Source organism: Onychomys torridus, chromosome 1 (genome assembly GCF_903995425.1).
Source record: "Onychomys torridus chromosome 1, mOncTor1.1, whole genome shotgun sequence".
Classification (NCBI taxonomy): Eukaryota; Metazoa; Chordata; class Mammalia; order Rodentia; family Cricetidae; genus Onychomys; species Onychomys torridus.
In genome coordinates this window covers 121325634-121341338 of record NC_050443.1, presented here as the reverse complement: position 1 = coordinate 121341338, position 15705 = coordinate 121325634, and the positions used below count along the sequence as shown (strand labels likewise).

The 15705-nt window shown below is 45.4% G+C and overlaps 1 protein-coding gene across 1 annotated transcript; it reads left to right on the top strand.

Moving 5' to 3' along the window:
- Positions 1-1682: 1682 nt before the first annotated feature.
- Positions 1683-14972, top strand: LOC118577569 (tumor necrosis factor receptor superfamily member 22-like). The gene is made up of 6 exons (XM_036177904.1): positions 1683-1779; positions 4368-4496; positions 6614-6725; positions 7477-7550; positions 9673-9822; positions 14749-14972. The coding sequence occupies exons 1-6, from the start codon at positions 1683-1685 to the stop codon at positions 14970-14972; spliced, it is 786 nt and encodes a 261-aa protein (XP_036033797.1).
- The last annotated feature ends 733 nt before the right edge of the window (positions 14973-15705 follow it).

The following is a 15705-nucleotide window of genomic DNA, read 5'->3' as shown; positions in this document are numbered from 1 at the left end:
AATGGCAGAATTCCTAACAAATAGTCAATGGGCCAAGACTACCAGAAGGAAAAAATGATATGAACCTAACCTATGAACCAGGAAATCCTGCCACCAAGGAGGTTTTCTTGCTTATTGAAGAAACATTGAGGGCGGGAGCTCTGAACCAGAGGAAGATGATGATTGTGAGGAGGATCTAGCAGTGCAAGAGAGCAGAGTGAGTCAGGGTGTGAGAGGACAGCTCCCACGAATGTGTAAGATGGGTCCTGAGGGCTGATGCTGTGGAGAATTTCAAGAGTGTGCCATGCAAATGCAAACAGGAAGAAGAGGCGCCTCGGCTTGGTGCTTTCTTTGGTAGAGAGTTCGAGGGATCTGTGTTCTTAGTTTGAGCCCCTGCCGTTTAGGCTATAGATCAAGGCAGGTCACTTAGAGCGGGAAGCAGGGAGGAGAGAGGACGCGCTGGGAACATACCAACTGTTCTACATGTGTCATTTAATCTCACAACCCTAAGTAAGCATGTTACTGTCCTCATTCTGCAGATGAGAAAATTGAGACATGACAAGGGTAAATAGTTTTTCCAGTGTGAGTCACCTATTAATTTACAGCCTCTGGATTTATAGGCCTGTGTGACATCACGGCTCCATGGATGACGTCCATTCAATCTCCTACCAATGACCACCACATCAAGCCTCTTTTTTTTTTCTTTTTCTTTTAAGACAGGGTCTCTCTACATAGAACCCTGACTATTTTGGAAATCACAGAGGCTAGCCTGCCTCTGCCTCCAAAATGCCAGGATTGAAGGTATCTATATGCCCAGCCAGTATATGCTTTTTTTTTTTCAGCATATGCTTTTTTTAAAAAATATTTATTTACTATGTATACAGTGTTCTGTCTGCACATATACCTGCAGGCCAGAAGAGGGCACCAGATCTCATTACAGATGGCTGTGAGCCACCATGTGGTTGCTGGGAATTGAACTCAGGACCTCTGGAAGAACAGCTAGTGCTCTTAACCTCTGAGCCATCTCTCCAGCCCCAGCATATGCTTTTGACTGCTATTTCTCTCCAGCCCAAGAAAAACATTTAAAACTTTTGGATACTTGGAGAAATAATATGTGAAGGTGAATTAAAAAAAAAAAAAAAGGACAGTGATGGCCTACACCTTCAGTCCTAGCACTCTGGAGGCAGAGGCAGGTGGATCTCTGTGAATTGGAGGTTAGCCTGGTCTACATAGTGGGTACCAGGACAGCCAGGGCCATATAGGGGGAAAAAACAAGACCACAAAGCAGAGCTCTGCATCTTTTACCCCTTTGCAAGTTGTTCCAACTGGCACCTCCCTCTGCAGCCCAACTATGGGAAGCAGCCATGAAAGCCTCATGTTTGATTGACAGGGTCCTAGTAGGTCACAAGCTGCACTAGAACATTCCCTGATGACTGCTAGAAGAGAACCAGGGAAATACTGCTGTACAGCCAGCAGAGAGCCACCCAACTTCACCGTGATCTATTGTGCAGCCTTCTCCAGAAAACTGCAGACTCCAGTGTTCTACAGCACAGCTTGAGAGTCCCTGCCCTGCTGTCCATATGCTCCCCCACAAGGAGGCTCCTTTTTTTGGTACTTCCTTTTCCACCAGCATCCGACCATGCTCTGCATTTACCAATAAATATAAGCTGCCCCTTGTCCTTCTCCAGCTCCCGCTAATTGCTATGTCAGCACGACTCTCCAGACAGAGCGAGAACCTCTCCAACTGCGGCCCTGATGAGTACTGGTCTGGGGACCACTGCTGCAAGAACTGTAGAGCAGGTGAGTTCTGCAATGGGACCCAGTGCCAGAACATAGACATGGGTGGCCCCACACCAGAGGCTGGACAGGATGAGGAAGGTGTGGGTCAGGGAGTTCACCTCAGCCACTATCTACTGGCTCAAACTCTAGGAAGTACTTCCTAACCCAGATACACAGACACCCCCAAAGGCGCCCCTGTGTGTGTTCAAGAGAGTTGGTGTGAATACTACCAAGGCCTCACTAGTGGAAGCTCACCCACCTATCCACTCTCCGAGGCATGAGCTGTGGCACCCAGCTGAGAGGAAAGTGCGGAAGGGGAGCTGGGAGGATTAATATTGCCTGCCTGTATTTACGGCAGGTGCCAGGAGCCCTCTGCCATCAGTCATGGCAGGGCAGCTCACCAAGCTGTCATAGGCTCTTCACAACTCATGTAGTCACAGACAGTGGGCTGCAGATACTTGGGGTGGTCCAAGGCCCTAGTCTGTCAACACAAATATATGAGAAATCACACCATGCCCACGGTGAATGAAGGCTCTCTTAGCAAGCCCATCCTGTGGAACACCCAAGCCCACTGAAGTGAAGCTGTCCTGGACCCATGACCCACCAATCCCCCACTCTGTCACCCCGGATAAATCATTTAGCTTACTGTTCCTTAGGCTCCTGTGCTAGGAGGAGTCTCCTTGCAAAGTCCAGTTCCCAGCTGTTGAGAAAACTGAGCAATTTTGGGTTCAGTGTAGACAGAGCCATGTGGGGCCAGAGTGAAACTACTTCCGGCTGTAAGCCTCAGTTTCCCCCTCCTTCCCCCAGCCCTGGGGCAGTGCCGAGGGGCTCCTCTGGAGACAGTACACAGAGGAGTGGTAAAGATGCACACCAGCCCTTGCCTGTCCAGTCTCTCAGGCTGGGTCCCATGAGGCACACCATGGCAGCCCTCGCCTGTCTGTCAATGTCAGCCTGCTACCTCCTGACATTCCTTCAGGAGAAGGTCATCCCCTAATACCAGTAAACAATTAGCTTTGAAGCCAATGCTGCAGAGAGTGGCAGGCACTACAGGGCACTGTACTCTGTCACCCCAAACTGGCCACTCATGTCACCCTCAATCCCAAAATTTGGAGCTTGACTTTAACATTCTTTATGGTCACTCACTTTCCCATTTCAAGATAGTTTCAAAAAGGAAACAGGGCTGGAAGGATGACTTAGCAGTTAAGAGAGCTTGTTGCTCTGGCAGGGGACAGGAGTGTGTTTCCCAATACCCACATCAGGCTTCTCACAACCACCTGACTCCAGCTCCAGAGGATCTGTTGCCCTCTTTGCTCTCTATGGGCACCTGCACATACTGTGTACACAGATAGATAGACAGACACACAAATAATAAAAATAAATCTTAAAAACAACAACCATCGAGCCGGGTGGTGGTGGTGGTGCATCCCTTTAATCCCAGCACTCAGGAGGCAGAGGCAGGCGGATGTCTGTGAGTTCGAGGCCAGCCTAGTTACAGAGTGAGTTCCAGGACAGCCAGAGCTACACAGAGAAACCTTGTCTTGAAAAACAAAACAAAACAAACAAAACCATCAACTACCATAAATGAAAAATTATTGATGTCCAAATAGATACAAGAAGCAAACACCGAGACTCAGTCAGCTGTCTGCTAGGCTTGACTCAGTCTCCTTCTACTAGTCTCTCCTCTCCAGTGGACTATGCATGTCTGCCACCTGCTCATGTCTGTAGCTGTCCTTTGGAGAATACATGAGAGTAACATGTTTGCTGGACTTGGTCCTTTTCCCCATAGTTAGTAGTTTATAGTTTCCTTTACAATTAATAGGAAAGGAAATTCCCAGTGCCACCTGAACACTTCCAAGTCGGCATCGGAGAGCCTGAACCAAGAGGAACAAAATGGTTCCAAGAGAACCTGCTAGGATGAAGAACTGTCCTGCCTTTAGGAAAGGCATAAGACACTGAGCATGGTGGTTCACACCTGTAGTCCCAGCATTGAGAAACTGAGGCGATGGGATTGCCGTGAGTTCCAGGCCAGCCAGGACTACTGACAGAGGCTTTGTCTAAAAAAAAGGTAGAAAGAAAGAAAGAAGCTAAGCTTAAACCTATAATCACAGCACTCAGGAGGCCAAGGCAAGAGGATTGCTATGAATTCCTGGCCAATTTGAGCCATACTGTATCAACACTACCAATAACAACAGAAAGATGCCTGAGGAAGAAAGTTCTTGTTCGGTGACATGTTTGTGAGGCAGTCAATGAGGTTTCACCTGGGTCCCAAGTGCTTCTCAGAACACTGGGACTGCCACTCAAAGGAAAGGATGTGGGGCTTGAAAGGCAGGAGTCAGTTACTTATGACTTAGAAGCTGAGCCCTGTAGCGAGTCGGAGGAGCCCATTCTATTCACCACTGGTTCTCTGGCTTCCTCGACCCCCGAGGGCCAGAGAGCCACAGGAAGGAGTGCAGCTCAGGGATCCAGCGGCCCTTACAAGTCCTCCAGCAGTCTGTGGCAGCCCAGATTACTTAGAATTTGTGCTTAAGACATAAGCCCACCTAGAGCAACCTAGCCCCTTCCCCCTGTGTGCCTGGAGCAAGCTGATCCCTGTCTGCCCTTATCCACAGGTGAGTTTGTCCAGAGGCCTTGCAACATCTCCCACACCCTAGGACAGTGTGGGAAGTGTCAACCAGGAACGTTCACAAGGGCTAGTAATGGCCTAGAGTCTTGTATACCATGCTCCAGCTGTGATGAACGTGAGTATGTGACTGAGCAGAGACTGGACTAGCACTTTTGTCTTTGAAAACTGCCAATAGAATCAGAAACACGTTAGTGTTAGTCCAGTACAGGGATGGAGTAGCCATGGCTGATGGATGCCAGGATGCATTTAGAGAGTCCCACTAAAATTTGTTTCTTATAGCTGGGCATGGTTACGCTCATGAGTTCAAGGCCAGCCTGTTTACATAGTGAATTCCGGGGCAGCAAAAGCTACACAGTGAGACCCTGCCTCAAAACCAAACCAAAGCAAAAATTATTCCTTAGGAGTGAGAAGGACTCAGAGTAAGAACTGTCTCAGAAAATCACAATCACAAAGACAGCCTTCCCCCTTGTTTAGATATTTTTCTTCTAATTGTCAATTGAATGCGGAACCTAGTAAAACACATGCAGTTAATGAGAAAAATCGCCCCTCCAAGGATAGGCAGCCACGTGTTCAAGTTCCCAAACAAGAGCTTCTAGAGCAGAGCAGTGGGCATGGGGATCCGGGGAGGCCTCTGAGAGAAGAGGCACATGGCTGCAGGAGTCACTGAGAGGATCCGGAAATGTATGTAATAAAATCAGTTTTCCAAAAACTTGAAGCAGGCAGGGCGTGATGACATATGCTTTTAATCCTAGCACTCTGAAGGCAGATCTCTGTGAGTTCAAGGCTAGCCTGGCCTACATAATGAGTTTGAAGACAGCCAGAGCTACATAGTGAGACTCTGTCTCAACAAACAAAAAACAAACTTGAAGCAATTGCTGGAGCCGGGGTAGCAGCTCAGTGAGAGAGTGTTTGCCTAGTATGCAAAAGACCTGGGTTTGTTCCCTGACAATACGGGGAAAAAATTGTTTCGGGTGTGCACATGTATGCATGTATGTATGTGTATACAGTCCTGTGTCACTGATATTGTTAAACTAAATGGCAAATACCTCTGTATCATGTGCCTCGGCGCTGTCACATGCTTCTCCTAAATATAAAGATGGGAGCAGGCTGAGCATAGTGGCACACATCTCTCTGATCCCAGAGCTCAGGAGGCAGAGATAGATAGAAATGTCACTTCAGTGTGGCCAGCCTGATCTGTCGAGTTCTAGGCCAGCCAGGACTACTTAGAGAAATATTATCTCAAACAAAGAAACAAAAGACAGAACCATATTCCACAATCACAGATCCCCTGATGCTGCAAGACATCTGCAGAGAGCCGGGCTGGGAGTCCTCCTTGCCTATGCCCACTGCTGTACTCTGAGAATGGACATGGTCTAGTTTCAGAGCACTGTGAGTGAAAGGTTTATGTACTCCGATATTGGGTTTCTCCACTGGTGCAATAAATCCAATCAGTCTGAATTAAAGTCCAGGTTTTCATCTGAGCAAAGCATTCCCAGGTGGTCTCAAGAAAGGGGGGAAACCTTGAGGCAAGTCTGTGAGCCGGACCTTAAATACCCTGTAGGTGGTCTTGAGGAGCTCCAGGGGAGGAGATGCTGCTTAGCGTGCTAAGGGTGGGGTTTGGAGTGGGGCTCCAAACTGGAGATCCCTAACAGTGAGGGGTTGACATTCGGCTGAAGGTTTGTGGTGCACTGAACTACAGACACAGGAACACCTCAAGTGGGAAAACCATTTTTTCTCATAAGCCACTGAGCCAGTCTCAATTGAGAGAAGTGCAAGGTCCCACCAGGGATCCAGACACATGGTCACTAGTTCTTCAGCAAAGAGTGAGGTAATTAAATAAGGCAAGTCAGAGATGTCTGGAGATTGTTGTAGTGGATAGCCATGGCTACCCACTACAGATCGTGGCCTCAGGGAAGGGAACTTTGTGGGGCAGCAGTGAACATACAGGTCAGGCCCACCTGTGATGGAGGCCTCAGGGTAGTTTGATGCTGTTGTATGGGATGCTGACCAATGAATCTCCCAAGCCATCACCTACCTCAGGTCTGGGTACCACTCTGGAGTCCTGAGGGTGATCGAATGTTCATAGTAGTTAGTCCTGTTGTGTTCAGTACATCTGTGATGGCTGGTAAAGCTTGTACTGGGACATGCTGTTCCTCTCAAATGATGGTGGGGTCTCTATGCGTATTTGAGGATGCTCATCTTGACCTAACCCTGCTCTTCCCTGGATTGCAGGCCAGGAAATGGTGGCTGAATGCTCTGCCACCATTAACCGGAAATGCCAGTGCCAAGCGGGCCATTTCTATTTTGAACCAGAATCCTCTGAAGTCTGCCGCAGGTGTACCAAGTAAGAACATTGTGGCATGGGTCGGTGGTGGCTTTATACATTGTTTGAGTGGCCTCTAATATCCAGAGAAGGGGACAATCTGTGTCATTCTTTGTCAGGGGTACTATGGGGTGGGGACTCTGTGGCCTGGATGGTGCAGGTCTTATTGCTAGACATCTCCAAGTCTAGTGCCCCTTGAGAGAAAGTAGATATCCCTGACAGAGACCCAGTTTTTCTGAGTGATGTCTTCCAGGAGGTTTCTTCAGTGTACTGGGATTTGGGAGGACTGGAGAAAGCCTCGTTCATTCCCAGGAAGGTAGATCTGGGTTAAACTGTATGGGAAAAGACTTCAGGGCAAGGTTTTGGGAAAATTCTGTCAGGTGTCAGATGGAGTTGTTGCATATTCAAACCACTAGGGGGTGTCAGCACAAGCCGCAGGCCTGGGGAGTATTGTTGCTCCCGGGACTATGAGATCTGAGTCCCTGATAACAGCAGGACAGGCCTCCTTTTTCTTACTCCACCAAAAGAGGAGGCCACCAAAGAGGCTATGGACATCAATGTAGGAGGGAAATGTAGTAAATTTTGTATATTTAGTGAGAACCACACAATAGTGTCTGAGACTCCAGTAGAGCTGGTAAGAGCTGTGTGGCCAGGGCCCTGTTGCAGATCTTGGATCACGATGCTGCCTGATTTGGTTTGGAGCTGGCATCAAGCCTTTCTGGGCATCCTCTGCCACTGACTGGCAGGAAGAACTGAGGGTATCTCTTTCCAGGTGTCCCCAGGGAACCCCTGTCCTCCAGGCATGCAACTCCACGGCGAACACGGTGTGCGGTCAGACTACAACAAGTAAGATAGATGTATTTTTAGACACTATGACTATCTTCTTATTGAATGAAAATTTACATACCATGGCATTAACTGTTTCAAAGTAGACATCAAAATAACACTGAATACCAGCCCTCCATCTGTTGTAAAATACATGTCCCCTAAACAGAATCTCTGTCTCTGTCAGAACTTAACCCTCCCAGGCCAATCTGCTTTAGTGGCCTGTCCTGTTCATATTGTTCAAAGATGTAGAGTCACCACATTTAGCTTCTGTGTCTGGATCCTGAGCATCATGATTTCTTGTAAAATATTTTACATGGATGGGTGTTTTGCTGCATATATGTTTGTGCACCATGTATACACAAGACGTGACAGATTCCCTGGGATTGGAGTTACTGATGGTTGAGAACCACCATGTGCATGCTAGGAACTGAACCTGGGTCCTCTGCAAGAGCAGCCAGTGCTCTTAATGACTGAACCATCTCTCCAGCCACCTGAGCATCACGGTGTTTTTTAATAATTTATTTAACATGCATTGGTATGAAGGTGTCAGATTCCCCTGGAACTGGAGTTATACACAGTTGTGAGCTGCCATGTGGGTGCTGGGAATTGAACCTGAGTCATCTAAAAGAGCAGTCAGGGCTCTTAACCACTGAGCCATCTCTCCAGCCCCTGAGCATCATGTTTTAAGGCTGATCTAGGTTGAAGCTATCAGGGCCTCATTTTTTTCATGACTGAATCATTATCTACAACCCACATGTGTCTTCATTCACGTGTTAATGGAATTTTAAATAGTTCTTTACAATAAGTAGACCCTTGAGCTGAACATTGTGTAAGGAAAAGGCAGCCTCTTCAACAAATAATGCTGGCAAGAACATACATGTGCGAAAGAATGAAGCTGGATCCTTATTTAACAATGTGCAAAAATTAGGACTTGGCTGAAGCCCAGTGGTAGAGCATTTTCCTAGCATGCACAAAGCCCTAAATTCAATCCCCAGCACTCCAAAAAGATACGGTCAAATTCAACTAAGACACGATGGCCCTGGCCTATAATTCTAGCACTGCACAGCTGTGAATGTCAACAGCCCAAGAGGGGAAAGCAACCCAGGGTCTGCAGGAGGATAAATGAACGAACAAATACAGTATGTATATTCAGTGGAGTAGCATTCTCTCTTGAAAAGGAGAGACACTCTGACACAGCAGTATAATAAGCCTTGAAGACAGTGTGCTAAGTGAAATAAGCCTGGCCCTAAGGGACAGTGTGGTTGTACCTAGGCAGTCCTGGAGCAACAAGCTGACAGAGGTGAAATAGAGAACATTGGGAACCACAGTCTGGGAGCAAGGCTGGGAAGTTAGTGTCCACTGGGGGCAGAGGTCAGTGAGGGAAGATAAGAAACTGGTGTGGAGATGGCTGCACAGCCATGAAAAACACCTCAGATTAATCAGCCGTGTTCTGAAAGTGGTGAGATATTAAGTTTAGTGTGATGTGTGTTTTACCAAATTGTATAATAGTCAAGAAACTCTTGGGAACGAGGATGTCTCCTTCCTGTTGGAACACAAGGCCAGTCCTTTCTGTTCTCAGGAGCGCCAGCGTGATGGCCTCCCTCCTGCTTGTGTTAGTCCGCTTTGTATCACTGTGATAAAATGCTGGCCAAAGCAACTTAATGAGAAAAGGACTTATTTTTACTTGCTTACAGCTTACAGTCCATCGTGAAAGGATGTGGGCAGGAACTGAAGCAGAGGCCATGAAGAAATGCTCCATGGCTTGCTCCTCATGGCTTGCTCCTCGTGGCTTGCTCCGTTGGCTTTCGTAGACTGCTCAGGAGTGGCACTGCCCACAGTGGGCCTCCTCTCTTGATTAGCAATCAGGAAAATGCCCCCACACACTTGCCTACAGGCAATCTGGTATAGGCATTTTCCCAGCCAAGGTTCCCTAGGTCACCCTAACTTAATGTCAAGTTGACCAAAAAAAAAAAAAAAAAAAAAAAAAGACCCAGTTCCACCTGTGCTGGGCCTGTCATCAGGCCTCTGCCATGCCAGGAAGAAGACCATAGGCTTCCCATTTTTCCTTCATCATAGACTGCCAGAAAAAAATGTCTGTTCTTGACTTGACCAAAATATTTCTTGTTTTTCCCACTTTTAGATCACAGAAACCGGCTATACCTACTACTTATTGTTTTTACAATCTTGATTATTATTGCTGTCTACCGTTACCTGAAAAAAGAAAGGTCCTGTAGATGTCTAAGTGATGAATTAACTGAAGGCACGGCCTGGGTGTGCGAGTCTAAAGAAGGTCAGAACAAATGGCTAACCATGGGGCCTATGAGCGTACCAAAGAACATGCTGGCCTCCAGACCCGCTCAGCACCTGTGGCTCTTCTCACTACACCCCCTGCCCTAAACTTCTCCAGCTCCTGGGCTCCCCTTCCCCCAGCTCCCCATCCCTATATAACCCTGCCATTTCAGCCATGTGCCTTCCTGGTTCTCCCTCTCTGGACAGTCTCTGGCCCCCTCTTTCTTAAGAGATCCTTTCCTCTCTTCCTCTCTCACCCCACCCCCTTCTCATTCCCTGATGCAGTCTGCTGGCCCATGTTTAGTCTACTACTTTCTCTGCTCTGGACTCTTCCAGATGCCTCTAGCTGCAGTCTCCCTCATGTCTGCAATAAAAACCTTCCCCCTAACCATTATTGGAGCGGACACGTCCTCACTTTATACTACATCTGGTGCCTGAAACCTGGGAGGAGCATAGGTGAGCCCCTTCCAAGGGCCTTGGCCTCTCCTAATTGAAGCAGGCTGCTGATTTGACTTTCCTAAGGCCTGTAGGTATGAATCGCTTGCTTCTGCTGGCTTATGCTACCCCCCATAGTGGACTCCTGTTCTAGAGTCCACCTCTTCAGCCCCTGCTTCCTTCCACTTATTCTAACCATTTGTCTCACCTTGCCTACTTGGTAAGTTTCTTCTCAGCCTCTCTGGCTCCTTGGTCCTGCTATGCCCTCTTGGGTACCCACTGCATGGGCATCTCACTGCTAAGAGAGTTGCCTCTCTTCCTCTGTTGGAACCCTCCCTTTTCCCAGCCTGCCTCTTCAGCTGTTTCCTTCCCTACCTGCTCTACCCACTCACCTCTCCTCCTCTACTGGGTAAGTGTCTCCCTGGAGCTGCCTGTAAAAGTCACACCGGTGTGCCAGGAAGCTTCCTCTCGCCTCCAGGACCCCCATCACGTGGGAAAGGACGCCTCTCCTCTATAATTTGGGATATTTCTCTCTGACAGGTCTCTCAGTCCCCTTGAGGGTGCCCTGGATTGAAATTCTTGTCACCGAGACACTTACCCTTCTCTCCTCTGCCCTTGTCTTTTCTCTCTCAGCTCCCTCCTGGAAGCCCTGCAGCTTCCTTCTGCCCTTTTGGGCCTCTAGGATGTTGGACTCCTCCTTCAGTTGCAGTTACTGTTTGCAAGCCTTTCCTCACCTCCCCTTCAAAGCTGCCTGCTCTGTCTGACCCTTCTTTCCCTCCTCCTGGGCCTCTACAGCATTGGAATCCTCCCTTGGATGGAGTTCCTGCTTTCAACCCTGTGTCTGTAGCTCAGCTCCCTCTTGGAACCTTCCCTCTGGTGGAGATCTGGCCTCTGACCCTTTCTCTTTTCCTCCTCGGACTCAGACATTTCTTTAAAGCCTTATTGTCTTACCGTAAATGGCTTGGCCTCAGTACAGGTCACAAAAATGACACACTTGATTTCTAAATTCTCTGATGTGGTAACAACTGCTGCCACTGCACAAACAAATGATCCCCAAGTCTCTTATACCTAAACTTTCTCTGCTGTACACTTCCTAAACTCTCTTTTCTCAAAGCTTTTCCTACTTTTGAAAATCTTCTGTCTCTATGATTTCTTTGTTCTCTGCTCTCAAAGAAAATCTCTTAAGACTATTGTGTAAACTGTATCTCAGGATTTGTATGTACTTAAGGTATAGTTAAAAATTTGCAAAATCTGCCGGGTGGTGGTAGTACATACCTTTAATCCCAGCACTTGGGAGGCAGAGGAGGGTGAATCTCTGTGAGTTCAAGGCCAGCCTGGTCTACAAAGTGAGTTCCAGGATAGGCTCCAAAAGCTACACAGAGAAACCCTATCTTGGAAAACAAAACAAATGCAAAATCTGTAATAAAAAGTTAACATAAAACATATAACAAAAGGCTGATAGGTAATCTTAGTTTGCTACAGCATATTATATATATATATATAATCTGCTGCTGGGCATGGTGGTGGTGCACGCCTTTAATCCCAGCACTCAGGAGGCAGAAGCAGGTGGATCTTTGTGAGTTCGTAGGCCAGCCTGGGCTACAGAGGGAGTTCCAGGAAAGGTGCAAAGCTACACAGAGAAACCCTGTCTCAAAAAACCAAAAAAAAAGAAAGGAAGATCTGTTATAGAATACTGTATCTGAATGTGTAACTGGGATTAAACTCTTGTTTAGGAAAAGAGATGTTTTTAAATAGCAACTATGGCTGAGTGGTGGTGCATGCTTTTAATCCCAGGACTTGGGAGGCAGAGGCAGGTAGACTTCTGTGAGTTCGAGGCCAGCCTGGTCTTCATAGCCAGGGCTGTACAGAGAAACCCTGTCTTGAAAATCAAAAAAAAAAAAAAAAAAAAATCAACTATGTGGCTTGCCTCCATCTTTGGCTGATGACATGTTTTAATGGAAGCAGTAATGACGGGCAGCCATCTTTACTAAGGCTAAAGAGCACATGTAACTTCACCACCACCTTGATTAAGATAACCATGTAGTATAAACCAACTAAGGCAACAATCATAAAACTTCTTAGTCCTACTGAGCCCTCTGCTTACCATTGTATCTCCTTTTTAGGCTAAGGAGGCAACAGCAGGTAGCCAAATTATTTTGGATTAGGTTGGATTTTGTATAATGATAAATTCCTTAGGTTATAGAGGTATATTCAGGTTAACAGAAACTGACTTAAAGATGTCTAACTAATTATGTCTTTACTAACTGCTCAACACCAGGTTTCTAGAAAATTTTAGATAACTACAATCTAGGCTTGATGAATTAGGGATATTTGATAAATAAGGTTTATACATTCCTAAATTATAACAGTCTGTTCAGATTAACAAAAGCTGACTTAGAGATTTATGTCTAACTACCTATGTATTTTCTGTGTTCACACCAGGCTTCCAGAAACATATAGGGAACAACATACGTTTGATAAATAAGGTATATTTGATAAGTAAGATTTTTAAATTCCTAAGGTCTGTTCAGGCTACCAGAAACTGACTTGAAGATATATGTCTAGCCTCTTTGTCTTTGTGACTGTATTTATGGTTTAAAATTTTATTTGGATGCTAAAGGATCTTCAATTCAAGCTTTTAAGGCCCAAACTTAACAGGGATAAAATTGTAAAATCCTAATCTTGTATAAGCTACTAACTAAACTGTTAAAGATGATTAAGACATGTAAGTTAATGCTTAGTCACCTTATAAGTGATCAAATTTTATTTAATGTGCTCAGAGCTATGCTCATAGTCATGCTAAGTACAAATGTAATTCATTTACAGGAACAAGCTTTATTTAGCCTCCTGTATATGTTTTCAAGATTAAGCCTATAGCAAGTAACTAAAAGTTTGATTAAAATTAGGTAAACTAAATAGATGGTCCTTAAACTCCTCAGAGATCTGCTGAATATGACATTTAAAGTGTTTAATGAAAAAAAAAAACAACAACAAACCACCAGATGATAGACAGAAATGCCAGATATTAGTATTGACCCTAAGGTCTCCAAAGAAGAAGATGGGGCACAGATGGCTATGCCTGGATTGTGGTAACACTAACCACTGGGCAAAGAACTGTTCCATGCCTCACACACCATCAGGGTCCTACCCAAACTGTGGCCAGTGTTAGGTTGATAGCCCTCTCTATCTCACCAAGATAGGTCAGTTTTCTCAAGTTCCTCCTGCGTGCCACAGGGGAACCTAGGGTAACTGTCCAGGTAGTGGGTAAGTCTCTGTCATACAGAGGCCATTTGGATTACACTGCTCTAACGCATTCTTCTCAGATCTCTGATACTGTTGATGGCTAACTGTAGCATCATCAGTTTAACAGCAGTAAGCACTCAGCTCCTCTCACGAGGCTGCTGCTGCCTGCTCAGTCCATTTCATACGTAAAAATCAGACTCAAAGACAATTTACCTTGTTGGCTGACTTCACACCGAAAGAAATAAACTCACAAAACAGGTTTCAATGTAACTTCTTACTATTCCTGAGTACCAGTGACTGCTACTAATCACTGGTATCTCATGGTAAATTATTGGATGGAAAGAGAAAGTCTTTGATGTTTATGTAAGTTGTGGGGGTCTAAGAATGTAATTTAAGGTATGTAGATGCAAATTGTGAAGGTCTGAGGATGTAAAAGCTTAAGTGAGTTATGAGGGCCTAAGAAAGTGATTTAAGACACATAAATAAATACAGGTTATAAAGGTCTGAGGAGGTGATTTAAGGTATATGAGAAATATTTCAGACTGCTTTCCTTCTTGCTATGCTATTGTTATACTAAGACTTCAAAACTTCAGAATTTTAAAATTAATCAATGGAGTTCTGATAAGCTATCAATCTAGCCTATTATCATAGTCACAAGCTCAAAAATTTAAATGCATGAGTCTGCTGCATTTTCTATAATGTAGATTTCAGTATAGATTATAAACAGTGGTAATGCTGACATATCTAAACCTTTTATCCCTTTTTGTAAACCTAAAAAATTCATGTCAGCTTCAGGGAGTCCTGACTTGAATCCACCTGTCATAGGTCAAACAGGTTCCAGATAAAGACTCCTGTCAACCAACATTCTAAGCTACCCACCTACTGCCTATTCTTGAGAGTAGGCTTTCTGTCTCTCTGTCTCTCTGTGTCTGTCTGTCTGCCTCTGTATCTCCTCTCTCTCTCTCTCTCTCTCACTCTCTCTCTCTCTCTCTCTCTCCTCTCTCTCTCTCTCTGTTTCCCCTAGTCTTGGGACTACTCCCACACCCTCAGCTACCCGGACCACAGGCCTGGAAGTTTCAAGTGTACACCCCTTATTTTCCCCTAAGTTCCTTAACTTTACCTTCTGACACTAGTCTGTATCTGTCCAAATAGATTTGCAAATCAACTGAAGACTACAAACTGCTCCAAATCAAAACCAGCTGCCCTGGACTTACTGTAAACTGACGAAAACCACAGGTGCTTCTGACAGGATTTCCAACCAGCCTGAACCCTTTCTTGACCAGCAGTTCCAGACTACTCCAAAGCAGCCTGTTCTTCCTGGCCCTGGTGTTCCTGCAGAACCTGAAACAGACGTTTGCCAGCCTGCACTCCTCCCCCTCCCTGGCCTTTGACAAGCATTCAGACTTCCTGGGTCCTGACAGTGAAGCCTTCATTTCCACTGAGAAGCAGTTACATTATGTTGCCCCTTATTAGCAAAAACACAACATTTTCCCCTTTTTGTTTAAATAAAAAGGAAAGATTTTAACTCTAGATAATACTCTATTGTATGTAGTAAAACTATATACAATAAGAATAATTATCAAGTAAGTATTACATTTACAATGCCCATTCAATTTGTTTTTGGCAGACTTCAAGAAAATACTCCATTATTTATCCTATCTTGGTGAATTCAAAGCTCTGTACCTAAATTACCTTCTATCATGACTAAGGAAAACTACAACTACCTAGTCTTCAACTCCATCAAACACCCCAGGAGGATAGATGTAATATTATCTGATTAAACAGGAAGTGCAATGCAAAATTACACAAGTGACAGAGACATCTGGCTGCCTGGAGAGTCAGTCACCTAAGGTTCCTCTATAATGTTGGGGCATCCATCTTCAACCTACAGGCCTAGGATTTCTGACAGACTTCTGTGAAGCAGGAGTTTTGAAGGACTGTCTCACCTTGTTTTGACAAAGTTCAACAGTCTTTTCTTTGTGTCTTATTTATATAGTTTGTACAACATACTGTCAGCAGTCAAGACAAGAGCAGTTTCTTGCTCAAAGGGCTAGTTTTGCTACATTAAAAGCAAACTCGATAGGGAGTTTCCTCGATGCCCATAATCTTCTCTGAAGTAAATTGGTGCTGCCAGGAGCATCACTGTCATGAAAAGCCCTAGGTTAACAAAACATTTAAAATACCATATTCTGTAGTCTTCTATAAT